The sequence below is a fragment of the Mandrillus leucophaeus genome, unplaced genomic scaffold (assembly GCF_000951045.1).
Source record: "Mandrillus leucophaeus isolate KB7577 unplaced genomic scaffold, Mleu.le_1.0 Scaffold226, whole genome shotgun sequence".
NCBI lineage: Eukaryota > Metazoa > Chordata > Mammalia > Primates > Cercopithecidae > Mandrillus > Mandrillus leucophaeus.
In genome coordinates this window covers 2,455,481-2,475,295 of record NW_012102321.1, presented here as the reverse complement: position 1 = coordinate 2,475,295, position 19,815 = coordinate 2,455,481, and the positions used below count along the sequence as shown (strand labels likewise).

Genomic DNA, 19,815 nt, shown 5'->3' with positions numbered 1-19,815 from the left:
CGTACCTCTGGTAGAATTCAGCTGTGAATCCATCTGGTCCTGGACTTTTTTTGGTTGGTAGGCTATTAATTATTGCCTCAATTCAGAGCCCGCTATTGATCTATTCAGAGATTCAACTTCTTCCTGGTTTAGTCTTGGAAGAGTGTAAGTGTCCAGGAAATTATCCATTTATTCTAGGTTTTCTAGTTTTTTTTAGAGGGTGAAGTTTTTGCATCTGTGTTTTTGAGGGTTACTGGTCTTTATTTTTCTGTTTTTGTAATTTTTTGTGACTTTGATATTGGGGTAATGCTGGCCTCATAAAACACATATGTGCTGTGTGTTTTTCTTTCTTCGACGTGATTGTTTACAATTACTATTCTTTTGTTCTTAAATGTTTGGTAGAATTTGTCAGTGAAGCTTTCTGGGTGTGTTGTTTTCTTTGAAGATTTTAACTAAGAATTAAATTTCTTTAGTAGATTCAGGACTAATAAACATATCTGTCTCTTCTTGAGTGAAATTTGACAGTTCATTTCTTTCAGGGAATTGATCCATTTTATTTGTTGTGAGATTTATGGGCATCAAAATACATAAAATGCTCCTTCATTTACAATGGGATTACGGTCCCAATAAATCCATCATAAATTGAAAATGCATTTAATACTCCTAATCATAGCTTAGCTCCTACTTTAAATGTGCTCAGAATATTTACATTGGCCTACAGTTAAGCAAAATAATCTAACACAAAGACTTTTTACAATAAAGTGTTGAATAATACAAGTAAGAGTATCATGCCACATATCACTAGCCTTGTGAAATATTAAAATTCAAAATTTGAAGTATGATTTCTACTGAATGCACATTGCATTCTCACCATCGTAAAGTCAAAAAATCATAAGTTGTTGAGCTATTTAAATTGGAAACTGTCTATATTTGTAATATACTATATCGCTAGAGTTTGTAGCCATGCTTTTTTTTTTTTTTTTCTTTTTTTTTCCCCCATTTCCTCTGAGAAGCTGTGATGAAGTCATGTCCTGTCCTTTATTCCTGATAACTGGTATTTTGTGTCTTCTGGTTTATTTATTGTTTATTAATTTAGGTCACCTTGGCATTAGGTTCTTAATCTTTTCAAATGCTCAACTTTTGGTCTGTTGATTTTTCTGTATTTTTCTATTTTTAATTTCATTGATTTCTGCCCATTTTTCTTCTTGCTTTGGGTTTAATTTCCTCCCCTCTTTCTAGTTTTTTGAAGATTGAAGTTTATGTCATTTAATTGATATTTCTGTCTTTTTTAATCTGAACATTTTTTTGTTATATACCTTTCCCATTAAACACTACTTGAGCAAATTTTGAAGCAATTTGCAAACAAGTTTTCTTGACTATTTGCTATTATATTATTTTTGTGACTATTATATTTGCTTTTCCATTCAGTGTAAAATTCTGTTTGATTTCTCTTGTTATTCTCTTGTTCATCTATGGATTAAAGTATTTTTAAATTTTCTTAAACTTTTCAGAAATCATTCTGTTGCTGATTTATAACTTAATCCTTTTATAGTTAAAGGACATATTTTACATGATTTTAATTTTTTAATTTATTATTTTTTTATGGTCCAGAATATGAACTACCTTGATAAATATTTCAAATGCATTGAAAAGAAACTGTACTATAAATGCTGTTTGGTGAGTGTTCTGTAAGTGTCAGATCAAAGTTTTTGCTAGTGTATTTCTGATTTTCTGTACGCTTGCTGTTTTTTTGGTCTCCTTGTTTTTTTGATTATGAGACAGAAATGTTAAAGTCTGATTTTATTTCTCTGTTCAGTTACCTGTTTTGTGTGTAAGTGTGTTTTTACCTGATACATTTTGAAACTCTATTGTTAAGTGCATAAATATATTTGGGATTGTTATGTCTTCTTGGTGGACTGAATCATTTGTTAATATATAATATCACTATCCCTGTCAGTATTCCTCTGAAAACTACTTTGCCACATACTCATCAAACTATTGATAGTAATCTCTTTTTCCTCTCCTCTGGGATTTTAATTATGTTAATGTATTAGACCCTTTCGTTTTGTCTCACAGGCCTCATACTCTGTCTTTTTCTTGTCAATATTTTTTTCTCTTCAGATCGGGTAATTTCTGTTGTTCTCTCTTATAGCTCATGATTCCTTCATCTGTCATCTCCATTTTGCAAAAAAATTTCATTTATTCTTTTTTTAAAAAAATAGTTTCTATATATTCTCTGAGTACTTCTATCTTTCCATTAATTTTAAGTTTATTTTTACCCCATGGAGTATAATTACAATAGTTGCTTTAAAATCAATTTCATTTAATATCTTGGGATCCAGCATCTAAACCTTAGGACTGACCTTTGTTAATTGTGTTTTCCTTTGAAAATTCTTCACATTTTCCTGGGTTTTTGTATGTTGAATAATTTTGAGGTTGTCTCAGCCATTTTGAATATTATGTTATAAGATGTTGGGTCCTGTTTAAATTGTGTGGGAAATGTTGGGTTTTTGTTTGTTGGTTCGTTTCTTAGTAGGTGATCAGTTGGCTTCGATTTAGACTGTAAATTCTGTCTTGCCTTCCCTAGGTTATTTTTGCCTTGTCAAAGGAAACAGTCAGTTCAGTTATCAGAGCTTTTGCTGTGGTGCTTTGAGTCTGCCTAATACACATGCCAGTTAGAGCTTACTTTAGGACTTGGGTCGTCTTTTCAACTGTAGTTCAATGCACGTAGCATTTGCTGCTGTGCTTCGTGTCCATCTTGCACATACACAGCTCAGAAGTGACTGTGCCAGTGAATGCACGGATCTGTAGAATCTCCTTCTCCAGAACTTTCTTTCCAGGTTTCTTCCTGACTCTTTATCTCTCAGGGCCCCATTTTACTGATCCTCTGTCAAGAAAGTTGGGTTGTTTCATTTTAGGAGACTTTGGTGCCCAGTCTACTGCTGAATTCTGTTAGTAGGGCCTGCCACAAGGGCAAAGAAGCAAGAGAATAGATAAGAAAAATAAAATGGGGATTCTCCTTTTTCATTTTCATTATATCATAGATGCTCCTTTTTATATACACAGAGTTTTACTCTGAGTATTAGCTTCTTATACTGTTGTAGCTCTGTGACTGAAGCCCACCCATGGGGAAAAGTTGGAGGAGGAAAAGAATAAGTCAGAAGTAAAAAATTATTCCCAATCCCCTGGTTTGCAGAAGCCATTGCTAAACAGACGGATTTTCCTTAGTGTTTGCTGCTTAAAGTGCTGACTTTAGCTTGCCAAGGGAGAAGAGAGGGGGAAAAATGGTACTCTTCATCCCCTGAATTTCATTTAAGTGTAGAATTCTCTCCTGGAAATGACTGTTTTTGTTTACTTTTTCAGTTTCCTCATATAGCTGCTTTTGTTTTTTGGATGTTGTCCAGGGTAAACTCACAGTGAGAGAGACTGGCTTACTCTCTTAGCTTGGCAGTAAAAGTCTCAAATGCTTTTAAGCCCATCTCAAGAGTATTATTTAGTGTTACTTAAATGTATTTATTATTCTTGTCTGTTTGGTGATCATATAAAATATTGTCTTTGTTATAACTTTATAGTTAGAGAATATTTTAAATCACTTTTATACAAATATATTTTGCTTATTTTATATATTTTGTATTTAGTAAATTTTTAACAGGAATTTTTTAAACGCCTATTTTTTTCATTGCTTAAATAAAAACTGAGTTCATGTGAATGATATTTTTCCTACATTTGCTGTGTATTTTAAAAATAATTTAGTTCCAAGTATATATGTACATAATTGCATGTTAAAGAACCATCAATATGTAGCAGCTAATCAGAAAGGAATTTCATGAGTCATTTTAAAGGTTCTTTTGGAGAAATATATTTTCCTTTTTAAATATGTAACCTGCGCCGGGCGCAGTGGCTCTCGCCTGTAATTACAGCACTTTGGGAGGCCGAGGCGGGCGAATCAAGAGGTCAGGAGATGGAGACCATTTTGGCTAACACGGTGAAACCCCGTCTCTACTAAAAATACAAAAAATTAGCCGGGCATGGTGGTGGGCGCCTGTAGTACCAGCTACTTGGGAGGCTGAGGCAAGAGAATGCCATGAACCCAGGAGGTGGAGCTTGCAGTGAGCCGAGATCACGCCACTGCACTCCAACCTGGGCGACAGAGCAAAACTCCGTCTCAAAAAAAAAATGTAACCTGAGAATTATTTGCAATAAATAATCTTGCCTTTGAATTAAACACATTCTTTAAAGGTATTTTTCTTTAAATGTGAGTTTGAAGAATTTAGACTGTATGATAACAGAAGTTACAGGTTCTTCTTCGTTCCAAATTTCCTTTTTATTATTATTATTATCATTTGTTTATTTTTTTTTATTTTTATTTTTGAGATGGAGTTTAGCTCTCGTTGCCCAGGCTGGAGTACAGTGGCATGATCTCAGCTCACTGCCACCTCCACCACCTGGGTTCAAGCAGTTCTCCTGCCTCAGCCTCCCAAGTAGCTGGGGTTACAGGCATGCCCCATGCCCCCTACAGCTGGCTAATTTTGTATTTTTTTTTTAATAGAGATCGGGTTTCACCATGTTGGTCAGGCTGGTCTCGAACTCCTGACCTTAAGTGATCCACCCACCTTGGCATCCCAAAGTGCTGGGATTACAGGCATGAGCCACCACACCTGACCCTTCATTCCAAATTTTATTAGTTGCATAGGTTAATGCACAAGTGACAACCATGAAGTCTTGGTAGATTTTAGAAATCAATTGGTAAAACTCATGCTGATTGTAATGCTTCCACTTTTTCATCAGCAGATTAAATAAGTAAATGTAAATTAATAAATGGCATTATGATAACAGTTATAATTTATAACTTTAGAGGCAGTTACCTTTCCTATAAGTTAAAACTTTACTACATATATTCTCTGCTGAATTTAAATGAAATGTTAGACTTATGTTGATCAGCATCCATCATGGCCTCCAGGGATCTCTGTCTCCTGGTATTCTTATGCTTGTGTAGTTCGCCTTCACCTACCTTGTTCCAGGCTTCATCTATGTGGTCAGTAGATATCTCCTCTAAAATTAGGTTATAAAAGACACTGTAGCCTCTATCTTCATCATTTTCTCTCTTCAAAGTCACTCGATTTGGGAGAAACCATCGCATTGTCACAAGCTCACATGGTGGGGAACTGAAGTCTTATGCCAAAAGTCATGTTGAGTGAACTTGGAAGTGGTAGAGTACTGAACTCTAATAGTCTAGAGTCCTAGTGGACAGCTCAACTACAGTCTGTTGAGACTGAGCCAAAACTACCCGGCTTACCTGCTCTGAGATTCTTGGCCTCTAAAACCGTGTGAGATAGTAAATGTTTGCTGCTTTAAGTAACTAAGCTTTAGGGCAGTTTGCTCTATGACAGTGTCTAGCTACTAATACAGGGTCTGTTGTTTCCCTTTGACGAAGTTCAAGAGTCAAACTTATTTATGTTTGGTAAACAGTATTAAAGTTTACATCTTTGTATTCAATCGTTCATACTTTTTATAGAGGTATAAAACAATACACATTGCCCCTCAGTGTTATGGTAGTTTTTGTTGAAATAGCATTCTCCCTTTTTACTCATATGGATAACTTTCTGTTTTCTGTAGGACCTGGACAGTAGTTTAGAAGTGGGTCTAGAAGAATTACATATGAAACTTAACTCATATTTGCACGTCCTCATTAAAGCTTTGGGCTGTTTTACTGTGTCAAACTTCTGTCCCTGTTTTATTTTTCTTTGGTAATGAATTCTTTCTTAGGATACTTTGGTGCAAATAGACATGCAGTAGGCCCTGTCAGAGAAACTCAGAAACATAAACCTTGCACATTGGAACTGATTGTGATGTTATTATAGATAAGCAATATCTTGTTCTCTATTTTTGGAAACAATTTTAGCAAAATACTTTAGGGAATGATTCACCCAAATTTTACAGATTATCAGATGATAGACTTTATTCTGTAGTGTAGTTGGATTTTTTAAGATTCAGTATTTCAGAATTGAACTGAAAAATTAGATGACACTTAAAGAAAAGACACTTCTTTATCCATTAACATTAAAGAAATAAAACTTGTATAGAACACTTAAGTAACAAATTTATGGCCGACTAGATACAATATGTTTCTTTGTTTTAACCTCCTAACTATGATATGATTTTCCTAATGTTTACTCTTTTGATTATTTACTGAGAGCCAAAGGAGGCCATATTTAAATAAATACAGTGTATTTTATTTGATTTAATTGCTTTAGCTCTTCACCTAGAAGATGACATTTTCTTTTAAATTTACTTTTCCTTTCAAAGGGAATTTTCATCAATAAATTCTGAAATTTAAATTTTTGACATTAAATGAAATTCTTACTACCATCCTTGTAAGGAAAAAGTAACAGTAAAGGTGTTCTTATTAATTTATATACTGTCCTTATTTTAAGGATCACTTCATTTATATTTGGCTTAGTTTCTTCTCACACTTGTTGATTTCTTCTACACTTCCTTCCAAAGATTATACTATTTTATCTTTCGATCTGTGATGCCATCTTAGGATATTAAGTAGATTTTAATATTATCTCATTATATTTGTTGTGTTAGTTTTTAGGGCTACCATAAGAAAACATACCCCAAACAGTCTGGCTTAAGACAACAGAAATTTTTTCTCTCATAGTACTGGAGACCAGAAGCCCAAAATTAGATTGTTGGCAGGGCCACACTCTCTGTGAAAGTTCTGGGGAAAAATTATTTCTGGTCTCCTTCCTAATTTCTGGTTATTGACAGTCATTCTTATCATTTCTTGGCTTGTAGCTGTATCACTCCAGTCTCGGCTCGCGTCACACATGGCCTTCTTCTCACTGTGCCTTTGTCTCTAAATCTCTCTCCTTATAAAGACACCAGTCAATGGATTTAGGACCCATCCTAAACTAGTCTGACCTAATTTTAACTTTATTACATCTGTAAATACCCTATTTCCAAATAAGGTGATAATCACAAGTACCTGGGGTTAGGACTTAAACATGTCTTTTTGGGGAACACAACACCTGTTTTGTTTAATAACCACTCTGAAATTATTATAATCTCTATACAACTTTTCCATGCTGCGTTCATTCAGTGTATCTTTACAGTATTTTTAGTCTTAGTTACGCTTGTAGCTCAGACAGTTACATTGAATTCTAATATCTTATATATTAAAAATTATAATCATGGTGGTTAATGTTGTGACTTATTTAAATAATATTAATGATTACTGCATTGAGAAAATTACCATGAAATTAGAAAAGACCTGCCACACTTCCAGCTTAACTATCATTCTCTCAGTACTGTTTTTTTTCTCACTTACATTTAATTTAACATAAAACGCTGATACATACTGCTTGTTTTTAAAGGTTTTTAGTGATTATAAGTGGGGTTATGCACACAGTAAGTGCTCCATACTTATCTATTGTGAATTACCTTTGGGCCTAGGCTGTTAGACTATAATCCAGTCAAAATCCACTTAATAATCTGATCTTTAAGTGCTATGTTTGGCATATTGACTTTTAATTCCAGGTAACCATCTCATCTTAGAATTGTATGTCGTGATTGACCAAATGATTGTGTTTTGATTGAAATAGCATATCATTCTTACTGTAGAATAACGTGGAACAAATCAAATATTGCTATTTAAAAATCTTATTCCATCTCTATATTAAAAAAAAAAAAAAAAAATTAGCCAGGTGTGGTGGTGTGCACCTGTAGTCTCAATTATTTGGGAGGCTTAGATGGGAGGATCTCACTTGAATCCAGGAGTGCAAGGCTGCAGTGAGCTATGATCATTCCAGTGCACTCCAGGCTGGGTGACAGAGTGAGACCTTGTCTCAAAAACTGCTACTAATAATAATAATGATTCTTATTTTAATAATGAGCATCTTAGTTTACTGTGGGAAAGCTAATTTATCAGATTGTAAATTAGCAACATTTTTTGATAATGATTAATTTCTACTTGGAGATTTCACATATTGAAATAAATTCTTATGTAATCCCATTTCATGGAAGTGGTATTTATTGGAATCAGTTTTACTTATTTTATTCACTTCCGTCTACAGGTTACTGTATCAGTATTTCTAAAAATATTCTAAGATTTTTTTTCTATACTTCCATTCCCAATACTGGTTTCCAACTCCAAATGCGTGTTAGAATCACCTAGAGAGCTTTTTAAAAAAACACCAGTACTTGTACCCTATCTGGGTATTGTCCTGGATGGGACTTTGGGGCAGATCGAAATACGGATAGGAAGATTTTGTCGTCGTTAATGTTCATTTATTTATTCTAATGTGCATCCAGGATGGCAACTTATATATTGAAAATCTATTTTATGGGTGTATCCTGTTGTCTGCTAAGACATTTTTATTGTTGAAAAATGATACGATATTTGCTCTGGTACCTTTGTAAAATGGCAACTCATTTTCTGCTTCTGCTTTCAAATCAGGCCTATTTTGTTTAGTCAGCTTTGCTCTCCCTAATCATTACAAATTTTAATATATTTCACTGGATTAGACTACATATCAAATACAAAACCAAAATTTTGAAGTTTAGCTAAATAATTCTAGAATGTATTACTTTAGATGTATTTAAGCCATGTCACTGAATTACTACATAAAAATTTAAAATCACGAAATTCTTAATTGAAGGAGAAAATAAGAACAGTTTCCAAGTGCTTTAGAGATGTTTGTGTACGTTTTCATATTTATGATGTATATCAGTATACACTCATACATACATTTAAAGAAAATTGGCTGGGCCCAGTGGCTCACATCTGTAATCCCAACATTTTGGGAGGCTGAGGTGGGCAGATTGCTTGAGCCCAGGAATTTGATACCAATCTCAGCAACGTGACGAAACCCTTTGTTTAAAAAAAAAAAAAAAAAACAGAAAAAAGCCAGGCATGGTTGCACACACCTAGCTACCTGGGAGGCTGAGTGGGGAGAATCACCTGAGCCTAGGAGGTAGAGGAAGTGAGGCATGAATGTGCCACTGCATTCCAGCCTGGATGACAGAGTGAGGAGACCCTGTCTCAGGGAAAAAAAAAAAATGGAAAGAAAGAAATAAAAATAATACTAATGTATTTATATAACTATATATATAGTTTTATATATATATATATACACACACACATAAGAAAAACAAATATACCACCTAGCTCCAGATTACTTTTTTTGTTCCTGTCTTTTATGTCTTAGTTGTGGGTCTATGTTACCTCTCCATATAAATTTATTATTTATCTATATTGATTTTTCTTTTTTTTAGTTTCTGTTTTTTTTTTTTTTTTTTTTTTTTTTTTTGGTGGCATGATCTCAGCTCACTGCAACCTCTGCCTCCTGGGCTCAAGTGATTATTCCACCTCAGCTTCCCAAGTAGCCGGGACTATAGGCCTGCACCACCATGCCCAGCTAACTTTTGTATTTTTAGTAGAGACGGGGTTTCACCATGTTGCCCAGGCTGGTCTCTTAACTCCCGCCTCAGCCTCCCAAAGTGCTGTGATTACAGTCATGAGCCACCGTGCCCAACCTTTTTTTCTATATTGATTTTTGACATTGAAACTAAGCTCTCTTAGTTTTAATGTTATTGTATTATTCAGTCATTCAGTGATATGGTTTGGCTGTGTCCCCACCCAGATCTCACCTTGAATTATAATAATCCCCATGTGTCAAGCATGGGGCCATATGGAGATAACTGAATCATAGCAGGCAGTTTCCCCCATACTCTTCTTGTGATAGTGAATAAATCTCATGAGATCTGATGATTTTATAAATGGGAGTTGCCCTGCACACGTTCTCTTGCCTGCTGCCGTGTAAGACATGACTTTGCTCCTCGTTTGCCTTCTACCGTTGTTGTGAGTCCTCCTCAGCCATGTGGAATTGTGAGTCAATGAAACCTTTTTTTTTTTTTTTTTTTAATAAATTACTCAGTATCAGGTATCTTTTTATTAGCAATGTGAGAACAAACAAATACATTCATCTTTAACACTTTTAGTCCTAGTAAACTGAATGTTTTAGATTGGCATACAAAGATTTCTGGAGCAATAAGCAAACTTTCCCAAGTTATCAAAGCATTTACTAATGTATTATTTGTTTCTGTTTTTGTTTTATTGTCCTTTGCCCTTAGTGAAGCTGTGGTCTACCAATCTAGACAACTCAGTGGCAAGCATTGAGGCAAAGGCTAATGTGTGCTGTGTTAAATTCAGCCCCTCTTCCAGATACCATTTGGCTTTCGGCTGTGCAGGTAAGAAATGAAAGCAGATTTGTCTTCCTTTGATGTTGGTTGAATATCATGGTAAGGATAGGAGAGCATTTTAAAACAAATAATTCTTTTGTAGGTTTAAATATTGTTTTCATTATTAGACTATAAATTAAAAGTATATGCAGTATGTCATTATTATTCATTTAGTGCTGTACCTTAATTGCACTATTCTGTCACCTGTCTTTAATACATAGATATGAATTTGTTAATTTTTATCATCGTTCTTAGTGTTTATATGCATGAGTTAATGCTTATTACTTATTCACAAACTTAAGGTCGTAGTAACATTTAAACAAGCTACTGTTAAGCTATATTGTACAGACACAGGAACACTCTTTTTTTAAGGCAAACTGTTCTTCCAACAATTATTTATTGAGTTCCTACTATGCACAGAGCACTCATCTAGGGACAGTGAATAAGCATAGTCTTGTATCATGGAGTTCATGCTAACATAGGAAGTATTCAAAAAAGTTTGCTATTATTATCATTACCAAATAATCATTAGGTAAATTATTTTTCTTAACTAGGGTGACCATATGTCTGTATTTGCCTGGGTCAGTTCTAGTTCACACTGTTTGTACCATTGTATTTACTATTAGTACCCTCTTTCATTCACAAAAGTGTCATGAGTTGGACGATAAATCAAATGGTCACCCTACCCTTAAAATTTTTATCTTTGATATTTTTCCCTCTTGAATATTTACTAAAATAGTAAATACTTGTAATTTGGCTTCTGAATGGTGAGTCTTATTTTTTATTAATAATATCAGGATTTTACAAAATATAAGCTAGCACCATATGATGGAGACAATAGCAACTTTTAAAAAGGAAATGCATAATTTAAACCATGTCACTATACTTTTTGCTTTTATTCAACTCACTATGTCACTGGGCTACTGACATAATTTCATAGTTCAGTTTAAGGAGGACATGGACTAACATGTAGATGTGGGCAAAATTCTCTTTTTTTAGCATATAGAATTTATTTTTAATGATTACATGCTGTTTTCATTTGAACCTACTTCTGTCTTATTTAAATACTTTGTCACTGATTAGAAATGTGACCTTGAGCAAATTCTTTAACTTTCTCCCAAGTTTTTTATCTTTAACATAGAGGTAGAGCTGTTCGGGGCTCTTCTGAGGATTATGGAAAAAAGATTCTTTGTGTAAAGTTCTTATAGTTGTTATTTTTATTATTAATATTATGTATTCAATTAAAATATATAGTCTTAGTTTATTGAGTTTGAGTGTGTGTAGACACTTACTGGCCATCATTTATGGGTATAATATTTTGTCAGTATTTAGTTAATTTGTACCAATGCCAGATATGAATATTATCAAATTTTCTCCTTCCTAGAAAATAGGAACCTACTTTAAAAATGCTTCCACTATCTGCTAGGCAGTTTTCCCCACTATTCTACATTTTCATACATTTCTTAGTTACTTTTCTCATTTAATTTTCTATGCAAGCTTTAAGATTTATAGTTTTCCAATTCTATAAAAATTCTTTTGGGATTCTTACCAGACTTTCTTGTGTTTATTTGCTGATTTTAGAAGCATTGGCCTTATTGTGATAGTATGTCTTTCCACAGTTACGTGGGGTGTCTTTTTATTTGTTTGGGTTTGGTTTTCTTTTTTTTTTTTTTTTTTGAGACAGGGTCACCCAGATTGAGTACAGTGGCATGATCACAGCACACTGCAGCCTGGTCCTTCCTGGCTTAAGTGATCCTCCAACCTCAGCCTCACCAGCAGCTGGGACTACAGGCATGCACCACTACGCCTGGCTAATTTTTGTATTTTCCATAGAGACGGGGTTTTGCCATTTTGCTCAGGCTGTTCTCAAACTCCTGGGCTCAAGCACTCTGCCTGCCTCAGCTTCCCAAAGTGCTGGGATCACTGTGCCCTGGCTATTGTTTGGGTCGTTTTCTGTCTTTCAATGAGATTTTATAATTTACTTACTTTAGGTTCTGGACTTTTCTGGTCAATTTTTTTTCCTATATATGTTACCATTTTTGTTATTTTTAATAAAATTTTATTTTCCACTCCCTTTTTTTAGGTATTTTTTGCTAAGCATAGACAAAACTTATTCATATTTGGATATTTGTCTTGTATCTTGGGACCTTATACATTTTTCTCATTAAGTCTAGTAGCTTTTTAGTAGTATTTGGATTATCTATTTATACTTGATATCTGCCTGTTGCATTTCTTCTTTTCCAATGATTTATCACATTCTCTACCTCTAAGGTAGAGTTATGCTAGTGATATCCTCCCCCATCTATTTCATTTAGTTGAATGAGCTTTAATGTTCTGCTGTTTAGAATATCTACTTCTGAAAAATATTTTATTCAAATTGTTTTACTTTACTGTTTCTTAATTAGAAGCAAAACAGAATTTTATCAATTACCTTTTAGCACCAATTGATACTTATGCTTTTTCTAAAACTGAGTTGTATTTTTCTTGAATGAACCTTGCTATGGCATAATGTAGAATTATTTTGATAAACTACTATATTTAATTGGTAATTTTAAGTCCATATGTTCAATTAGCCTATTATTCATTTTATCTTTTTTAACTATCTTTGCCATTTTTAACATCAATAGTTTTGTAATTTTCAGTGTACACGTCTTGAACTTCTGTTGTTAAATTTATTCTTATTTTGTTACTTTTATTTCTGTCGTGAATGGAATTGCTTTTAAATTTTATTTTTTGATTGTTTTGTTAATAGTGTACAGAAATACAATTGATTTTTATGTATCAATCTTGTATCTCTAACACTGCTTCTCTTTATTTGTTCTTGTTTTATTGTGGATTTCTTGGGGTTTTCTACATGTAGAATCATATCTGCAGTTGAACAATTTATGAATGACATTTTGCTCTGTTGTATTAGCTAGAAGATCAAGTACAATGTTAAATAGAAGTGGTAAAAGCAACTTCTTATATGTGAAGAGTATTTATTTAGTCCTTCACAATTAAGTATGGTGTTGGCTGTGAGGTTTTTTGTAGATACCTTTTATCAGTTTGAGTAATTTTTTATCTGCTCGTAGTTTGCTAAGAGTTTTTGTTGTGAATAGGCATTAGATTTTGTCAAGTGCTTTTTTTCTGCTTCTGTTAAGGTTGATTGTGAGGTTAATGTCCTATACTTAATACTATGGGACAGTAATATTATTATAATATTAAGCCAACCTTTCAAGTACTTTTGTGTCTGTGTTAGTAATGGATATTCATCCGTAGTTTTATACGTTCATTTATAGACAGAATCTCGCTCTGTCAGAGCCCAGGCTGGAGTGTAGTGGCGCGATATTGGCTCACTGCAACCTCTGCCTCCCAGATTCAAGTGATTCTCGTGCCTCAGCCTCCTGAGAAGCTGGGACTTACGGGCACCAGCCACCACATCCGACTAATTTTTCGTATTTCTAGTAGAGACAGAGTTTTACCATCCTGGCCAGGCTGGTCTTGAACTCCTAACTTCAAGTGGTCTGCCTGCCTTGGCCTCCCAAAGTGCTAGGATTACAGACATGAGCTACCATGCCTGGCCTGTAGTTTTCTTATGATGATATTTTCTGTCTTTGTCAGAAAAGAGCTACTGGGTTTAAAGAATGAGTTGGAAAGTGTTCCTTCCTCTGCGTTCTGAATGAGTTTGTGAAGAATTGGCATTATTTTCTTTAAATATTTGATAGAATTCATTAGAGAAACTATCTGGGCTTGGATTATTCTTTTAGGGAAGATTTTAAATTCGTAATTCAATGCGTTTACTTTTTCTTCTTCTCTTTCTTTCTTTTCTTTGTTTTCTTTTTTTCTTTCTTTTCTTTTCTTTCTTTTTTTTTTCTTTCCCTTCTTTCCTTTCTTTTCTTTTTCTTTCCCTCTCTCTCCCTTTCTTCCTTTCTTTCCTTTCTTTCTTTCTTTCTTGATGGAGTTTTCGCTGCTGTTGCCAAGGCTGGAGTCCTATGGCATGATCTCAGCTCACTGCAACCTCCACCTCCTGGGTTCAAGCGATTCTCCTGCCTCAGCCTCCCAAGTAGCTGGGATTACAGGCATGCACCACCATACCCAGCTAATGTTCTACTTTTAGTAGAGATGAAGTTTCACCATATTGGTCAGGCTGTCTCAAACTCCTGACCTCAGGTGATCCACCTGCCTCGGCCTCCCAAAGTGCTGGGATTACAGGTGTGAGCCACTGCACTCAGCCTGTTTACTTTTTCTAGGTGAATTCAGACTTTCTAAGTTTTCTAATTTATTGGCATAAAGTTGTTCATAACATTCCTTTATAATTCCTGTATTGTCAATAGTAATGTACCTAGTTTCATTCCACTATAATTATGTATTTTCTCCTATTTCTTTTTGGTAGGTGTAGCTAAACATCTGTCAGTTTCTAACATCATGTAATAGTGTGTGGGAAAAGGCTGTTGTAGTTGTTGTTATTGTTGGAAGGTCTGTAGAATGATTCTGTAGGCTTGGTTTCCTGTAATGACTCTTAGCTCATCACCAAATAGATAGGCCGAGAGAGCTATTATTTCTCAGCAAGTGGTACTATTGAAATCAAGAACATGATGCCATTACTGTAATCACGGAATCAGGAATCCTTCACTACAGCTCCAGCAAAGCTAGAAACTAGATACTGGAACCCTACAACAGAAAACCCCCACATCTCTACAATGGTGCTTGAAACAGAAACGTTCAAAGCAGAAGGAGAATAACCATAAAATGTTCACCTTTCAAATCTTAAATAAGTGCATCTGATTGATGGAATCTAATTCATATCTAGAAGCATAACTGCAAGGGCATCTGAGCAATATAGTTTTAACTTTATATCTTGCATAGGCTGTAAACACTTTAAGATGGTGGAAATGGATGCTTAGGGCACATTGAGGTTAGGTATGAGCTAATTTTCCTCGGTCTAAAGCAGGGGATAGTATCACAGCAAAGCATCAGTGAGGCCAATAGTGCTTAATTCATTGCCTTTCATTGTACCTTTCACTGAAACATTCCTTTAATACAGGAAAAGCCTTTACTACTAGAAAACTGACCGATACCCAGTCATCTTCATTTAGAATTGAAACATTTTTTAGAATGTAGCCTGTCATCTAAATTTGACTTTAGGAATAGGTTATACTTTTCTTAAAGATTGCTTTTGGAATTTTGAGAGGTAGAAAATTAGTATATGAGCTACCCACCAATTATAGTTTGACTTCCTGTTGCAAGGGCACTGTGGATCCTACCAGGGAAGTGAGACATCATGCTACTTGTAAGTTTCTCTGTCTGTCTTGCTTAGATCTTATATTTGTGCTTGTTAACAATTAATTTGTTTCTCTTTGTACTTTTATTTTGTTATTTTGTTCTTTCACCTCTTATCATACATACAAAAGATTTTATAAGTCCCAATATAGTTATAAAAGGAATAAATTAGAATGAAAACATTTATCTTCTGAGCTTTGTGTATATAATAACATTGCCTCAAAATACATTAATTAAAATGAAAATGCTAAAAGAATTCAAATTTCAGTATCTTAGGAGATTTTATAGATCTTTCTAAGATAGAAAAGCAAAAATTAAAAGGTAATAAAGATGTGAACATGAAAGTTAACAAGTATGTGTGTAGAAGATGGAATCTGTCAGCTAGAGAAATCCACGTTCTTTTCAATCAGACATAGATTATTTACTTAGAATGAATTTTTATGCTTCTCTTTTTCAATAAAGTCAAGCATTCATGCTAATCCCAATATATCAGACTTGGTTCCGAATGATTTTGACAGCTTCCCATAATGAATTTGTCTTTGAGGATATTCAAAGACAGCAGCACTAGTGTTAAAGGGTCCCAGGTAGGCTCTTTCAGTTCTTTCCTGGCATTATTAATGTAGACAACCATTTCCTAGATTTTTGAGATAAATCAGTTGATTTATTTGCAGTATTTACGTGTCTACATGGTTTTTAAAAGTTATTTTAATGTCTTTTTAATGATTAAAAAATTATGTCCCATATTTATTAGTCATTCATTACTTACCATTATTTGCATTTAATCCTTAAAGCAGAAGTGTACAAAAAAGAGATTAATGTAAAGCAAATCAATGAGGATTGAAGTAAATTAATTCTCTCAAAATAAATGTGTGGTATCTTTAGATAATTTTGCAGCTGCTGAGTTTGTATAATCTTAGCAAACTAGGCCATTTAGAGGAAATAATTCTGTACTACTTTTTGAGTGTGTTTTTTAATGCTTTTACTTCTGGTGTGGGCTTGCTGGATTTTATATTTCTAAAAACCAGTAAAATTTGGAAGGCGCTGCCTCTAAATATTACCTAGTAAATAGAAAACACGACCGTAAATATGCCTAGTAATTAGTACACATTTTATTTTATAGAAACTGATTCTTGGCTGGACGTAGTGGCTCACACCTGGTAATACCAACACTTTGGGAGGTTGAAGCAGGGGGGGATCGCTTGAGCCTTTGAGTCCAGGAGTTCAAGGGTATAGTGAGCTATGATCGTGCCACTATAGTCCATCATGGAAACAGAGCAAGACCACGTCTCTTAAAAAAAGAAGAAAGAAACTGATTTCTAAGCAGGCAAAATGTAATATCAGTAATTTTTGCCTGCAGTTTGTGCTTATTTAGTATTTTATAACTCATTGTAAATAGTTTAGATTATGTGATTTGTTTATTCCTTATCTCATTACAGTAATATAGTGATAATACTGTGTGTTCTGTAAGTAATTACTTGTATATGATGCTTTTAGATGAATTCAAATAGTAAATCACCAAATTTTAAATTATTCTTTGATACATATTTTCCTACATTTCCCAGTGACAAAGCCCACAGTACAATTTTTTTGTTGTTGTTGACACAGAGTCTTGCTCCAATGCCCAGGCTGGAGTGCAGTGGCACAGTCTCAAATCACTGCAGCCTCCACCTCCCAGGTAGAGCGATTCTCCTGCCTCAGCCTCCTGAGCAGCTGGGATTACAGGCATGCACTACCTCACCTGGCTAATCTTTCTAGTTTTGTAGAGATGGGGTTTCACCATGTTGGCCAGGCTGGTCTCAAACTGCTGACCTCAGGTGGTCCACCTACCTCAGCCTCCCAAAGTGCTCTTATTATTACAGGTGTGAGCCACCGCACCCAGCCTCACAATGTAATTTTTTTAGTCACTAATATCTATGTATAGACTATGTACTGGACCCTGTTAGTGAATATGAAGTTTTTTGTTTTTGTTTTTCTGGATTTTTTTGGGTTTTTTTTTTTTTTTTTTTTTTTTTTTTTTTTTGAGATGGAGTCTCACTCTGTCGCCCAGGCTGGAGTGCAATGGCGTGATCTTGGCTGACTACAACCTCTGCCTCCCGAGTTCAAGCGATTCCCCTGCCTCAGCCTCCTGAGTAGCTAAAATTATAGGCATGCACCACCATGCCTGGTTAATTTTTGTATTTTTAGTAGAGACGGGATTTCACCATGTTGACCAGGCTGGTCCCGAACTCCTGACCTTGTGATCCGCCCTCCTCAGCCTCCCAAAGTGCTAGGATTATAGATGTGAGCCACTGCGTCTGGCCAAGTATGAAGTTTTAATCAGTATCTTTACCTTTGGCAGTCTAGTTTGAGAAATATTACAGAAGATTTAGGGCAACATATTTCTTCCTTCAGATAAAATTAAAATCAACAAATCATGAACATATATAAAAGATGTTACTGGAAATAAATGTTTCCTGTAATGCCATTAGTGAATTTTTTTTAAGACAGGAGTCTCACTCTGTGGTCCAGGCTGGAGTGCAGTGGTGCAATCTTGGCTCACTGCAATCTCTGCCTTCCAGGCTCAAGTGATTCTCCTGCCTCAGCCTCCCAAATAGCTGGGACTACAGGAGCGTGCCACGATGCCTGGCTAATGTTCATATTTTTGGAAAGACGTATTTTCACTGTGTTACCCAGGCTGGTCCTGAATTCCTGGGCTCAGGCAATCTGCCTGCCCATGCTTCCCATGGTGTGAGCCACCATTCCAGGCCCCTGTTAGTGATGTTTTGATTTTTGTTGTTGTTATGATTTGGTGGTGGTAGTAGTGATTTTTTTTTTTTTTTTGAGACGGAGCCGTGCTCTGTCACCCAGGCTGGAGTGCAGTGGCATGGTCTCAGTTCACTGCAACCTCCGCCTCCCAGGTTCAAGCGATTCTCCTGCCTCAGCCTCCTGAGTAACTGGGACTACAGGTGCACACCATCGTGCTCAGCTGATTTTTGTATTTTTAGTAGAGGCGGGGTTTCACCACGTTTGCCAGGCTTGTCTCGAACTCCTGACCTCGTGATCCGCCTGCCTCAGCCTCCCAAAGTGCTGGATTACAGGCGTGAGCCACCACGCCCAGCCATGACTTATTTTTGAAAAAGTCTATTCTCGCTCTGTTGCCCAAGCTCGAGTGCAGTGGTGTGATCTCAGCTCACTGCAGCCTCTGCCTCCTGGTTCAAGCAATTCTCGTGCCTCAGCCTTCCAAGTAGCTGGGACCACAGATGTGCACCACCATGCCTGGCTAATTTTTTTATTTGTAATAGAGACAGGGTTTCACTACATTGGCCAGGCTCGTCTTGAACTCCTGACCTCAAGTGATTCTCCCACCTCAGCCTCCCAAAGTGCTGGGATTACAGGTGTGAGCCACCTTGCTCAGCCTGAAATTAAGCATTAGGAATTCATTAATATACCTTTTTCTGCAAAAAGAGATAAACTAAGTACGGATAAAATAAATGAAATTATTTTTTCCCTATTGATCAACAGAATCAATTCTTTTCAAAGTATGTGTGTTTTAGGTTCCTCAAGGATTGAGAGTAGGAAAGGATGGCTCAAGCAGACAGGAAGAAAAAAAGAGTTAGTAAAAAGGGCTCTGATTCCTACTTGTGCTTTAAGCTGACCAGCTCTTCTTTAATCTGTTTTATATTGTAGGGTTTCAAATAAATTAGGTGAGGGAGGACTGAGTTTTTTAATGTTTCTGCTACTCTTTCTTAACTGAGACTTCTTTTTAATTGTGGGAAAATGTACAGAATTTAACTGAGACTTCTTTAAAAATTGTATTAAGTTTTAAAAAATTGTTTTAATTATTTTATATTACTGACAATTGTGGTTTAATCTAATGTGCAGTTAGGTAATTGCTATTTCTTTGACTCTAGGAGAATATCACAATTGCTTATATATCTATTGTGGTTTGGTGAGGATTGGAGAGATTATTCGCAGAGTAAAGGGTAAATAATAATGGCTTACATTAGTGCATCTTTAAGGTTTTATTCAGGTTAGAAACCAGGGCCAACTGTATGTGATAGAAAATAGGAAGTGATATCTTCTAATTCCTCCTCAAATCATGGACAAAGATCTGACAACTAAATTGAGAGCAGGCATTAAGGGGAAATGCTTCCTAAGTATTCCATATGTGTTTGTGTAACGGATACTTGGCTTGCTCCCTCTTTTGTCAAAGAGTAGCTTTCTTTCAGTTCTCTAAAACAGTACATTGAGATACTGCCAAAGGCTTAATTAACGGAAGCAAAAGATGGTTTAAATATTGCTATTAAAATTAATAATGAGGCTGGGCACAGCGGCTCACAGCTGTAATCCCAG

At 35.3% G+C, this 19,815-nt stretch overlaps 1 protein-coding gene across 11 annotated transcripts in view; it reads left to right on the top strand.

Moving 5' to 3' along the window:
* RFWD2 (ring finger and WD repeat domain 2, E3 ubiquitin protein ligase) overlaps positions 1–19,815 on the top strand; it is a 256,292-nt gene that overhangs the window by 165,005 nt on the left and 71,472 nt on the right. For all 11 annotated transcript variants that reach the window (XM_011981442.1, XM_011981440.1, XM_011981435.1 and 8 more), the window contains one exon: positions 10,117–10,233. In XM_011981442.1, coding sequence (XP_011836832.1) covers positions 10,117–10,233 — 117 coding nt within the window. The remainder of the gene's footprint in view (positions 1–10,116; positions 10,234–19,815) is intronic.